This window comes from Wasmannia auropunctata, unplaced genomic scaffold (genome assembly GCF_000956235.1).
Source record: "Wasmannia auropunctata unplaced genomic scaffold, wasmannia.A_1.0 LD335828.1, whole genome shotgun sequence".
Taxonomy (NCBI): Eukaryota; Metazoa; Arthropoda; class Insecta; order Hymenoptera; family Formicidae; genus Wasmannia; species Wasmannia auropunctata.
Genome location: NW_012027062.1, coordinates 3521183 through 3523801, shown reverse-complemented (window position 1 = coordinate 3523801; position 2619 = coordinate 3521183). Strand labels below are relative to the sequence as shown.

The 2619-nt window shown below is 43.8% G+C and overlaps 1 protein-coding gene across 4 annotated transcripts in view; it reads right to left on the bottom strand.

Moving 5' to 3' along the window:
* LOC105456008 (unconventional myosin-Va) overlaps window positions 1-1656 on the bottom strand; it is a 21076-nt gene extending 19420 nt beyond the window's left edge. For all 4 annotated transcript variants that reach the window (XM_011699772.1, XM_011699774.1, XM_011699775.1 and 1 more), the window contains exon 1: window positions 1086-1656. In XM_011699772.1, the coding sequence (XP_011698074.1) occupies window positions 1086-1112 (27 nt within the window). In that variant the 5' untranslated portion in view covers window positions 1113-1656. The remainder of the gene's footprint in view (window positions 1-1085) is intronic.
* Between the last annotated feature and the right edge of the window lie 963 nt (window positions 1657-2619).

Sequence of the window (2619 nt, the reverse complement as noted above, 5' to 3'; positions counted from 1 at the left end):
TTCAGACGTGTGCTCTTCCGATCTTGTCACGAATATAGGTCATTCATTTACATAATATACATGTCATAGTATCTACGATACAAGAGACCTAGGCTGAACAGAAGATTCTATTTCTCTGTTATTCTTTTTTACTCATTTGAATGTAACAGACGTCTCCATTGTATTTAATTATATAATTCTTCGTTGATCTTATCGTTGCGTAATCGAGGACTCGCGCCTTGAAAGGCCTGAATGATTTAGCTTTTCCGGATATCTCTAAAAAATAATAGTGAAATCGGAACGTGTTGACAGCTCTTCTGGATTGCGAATTATACCCGGTGACACCGCGAGAAAGATACGTTCATTCCAAATGTCAAAGGTGTGTTGCACGCTTAATGTTCGACAACGTAAAAACGGAGTCGGATCACAGTTTCGCACGCGCAATCATAAACTCGCGGTGGTCGACATCGTTCCCGCAACTTCCACCGATTGTATAACCGAGACATTTTCAACTCCATGGGTTTCCTGGTTGTCATTATACTTGTATATACAGTTAAATCACGTCAAGCGAGACTTCGAGATATTATTATACCGGAATAATTCAGATAATTTTATATGAAAATTAGAGTGGCGCACGGTAATGTGCAATCTTAAATAGTGGTTGAAGTTTTCAAAAGATTTTAGAAATTATTATACTAATATTGTTAAATTTTATTTTCGTTTAATGCATCTGAAGGTAAAAGGCATGCGCATTTCACATTTACCTTCAAAATTCCTCCGTAACTTTTAGGGTCGAGAAAATGGAGCAACACATCCCTGATTCGAATGAATAATTTCTCATTATTCGCGCCTCCAGTTCTGAAAATCTGACGAGTGAGAGAATCCGAAGAAAGTTGGATTCAGAACGAAGGATCAAAATCTCTGTTCGCGCTCGGCGCATCGTGCCGAACTGAAACATCCCCTTGAACCGCAGCGTCAATCCCCCTTCCGAGGGACTGAAACGGAGGGCGCGCGAGAATCTTCGGCGCGCAATTTTATTTACGTCAGAGGAGACCTGCCATCTTCCTCGGGGATGCGCACACCTGGTATAACTAATCCCGCGGTACCTTAACGTAAAGCTCCCTCGTAGTCATCGCGATCGGTCCTGGTGTCGGGCGCCTGGATCAGGTAGAAGCTGGGTCAGGGGGAGGTACCACACACGGGTCAGGTACAACACGATCACACGCGCGTACCACTACACACCGTACACATGCACACGCGCGCGGCAAAGACGATGACGACGGCGATGACGACGAAGTGTCTACGGCGTTGGTCGCATGCGATCGAAAGCGGCACGCGCTATGAGCATCGTCGACTTCGTCGGGTCGTACGCATTGTCACCTGACGGGGTTCACGGCATGTTTGTTTTTCTTTTTTTTTTCTTCCCGCCCTACCTCGTCGTTTCCCACCCTTCTCGTTTCGCCACTCTTCGGCTCGTTCCTCGGGATACGCGGACACCTACTGTCCGTGTTCTCCGTGCCCGCGCGAGTGGTACCAGTTCGCGCCGCGATTTATTTCCCCAGGACAAGCTGCGACCTGCCAGGAGCGATCCGGCACGGGCCCCACCAGCGAGAGCGGACTCTCGCGAAGATCGTACCTCCACGTAAACGACGGCACTGCCGCCACCAGCTGGCTCGTTATCGGGTTTAGATTGCGCGCCCCTCTCCGGCGACCTCGACGCCCACCTTCGTCGGCCCGCGGCGCGGGTGACATCGATGTCTCGCTCTGACGCTCGTCGGCGGTATCGCGCGGTCTCCCTTGAAGAATCGAAGACCAACGCTGGCGACGTTCGACGTAGAGCGGGTTCTCGGAGAACGTTCGAGGTAGACGAAGAGCACGCAGAACTCGATGGGTAGCCGTCGCGTTTTGCTCCACATTAGCCAGAAAGTTTAAAATAATGTAAAACGTCTGTTACAAATATATTCCAAATGTATCGGGAAAAATATTAGATTCTTTTATACAGATTTTTGATAATCTCTGCGGCTTTGAAAGCAATAGACGCTATGATAAGCGAGATAATAAGCATGAATTTATCTTGACTTTAATTTTACAATTACAATTGACGCAATTCAAACTTGAATTACCAGTATTTTTAAAGATTTTCCACTACTCATCAGTTTTTTTTTGTTTATGCATACATGTATCATATTACAAAATAACAATATTTATAATCAGATGGGAAACTGCTTTATGTACGCTCACATTCAAATTCCTGATAAACCAGAACTGGTAACACGTGACTTTTATCATTGCTCGTTCATCTGCCGACGCTTGCCTCTGTGATCATTTGCTGGTAACAGAATCTAGAGCTCCAGTGTATCAGACTGTGCTAATATCTGCATTTGCTTCTAAGAAGAAATCTTTTACATTCTTTCGCATGTAAAAGAAATTTTCTTGTAAAACAGAAATAATTGAAAGAATTGCTTGGACTTTATATTCTAAAGCATGCAGAGTCCCGAGAAAAAAAGTTCCATATATAATTATATATAATTATATGCAAAATATGTCCATATATGTTCCTTTCCTTTGTAAAATTATTCTTTAATACAAAATTGATAATAATAAGAAAGGAAACATAAAAAATGATTAAAAGAATAATTG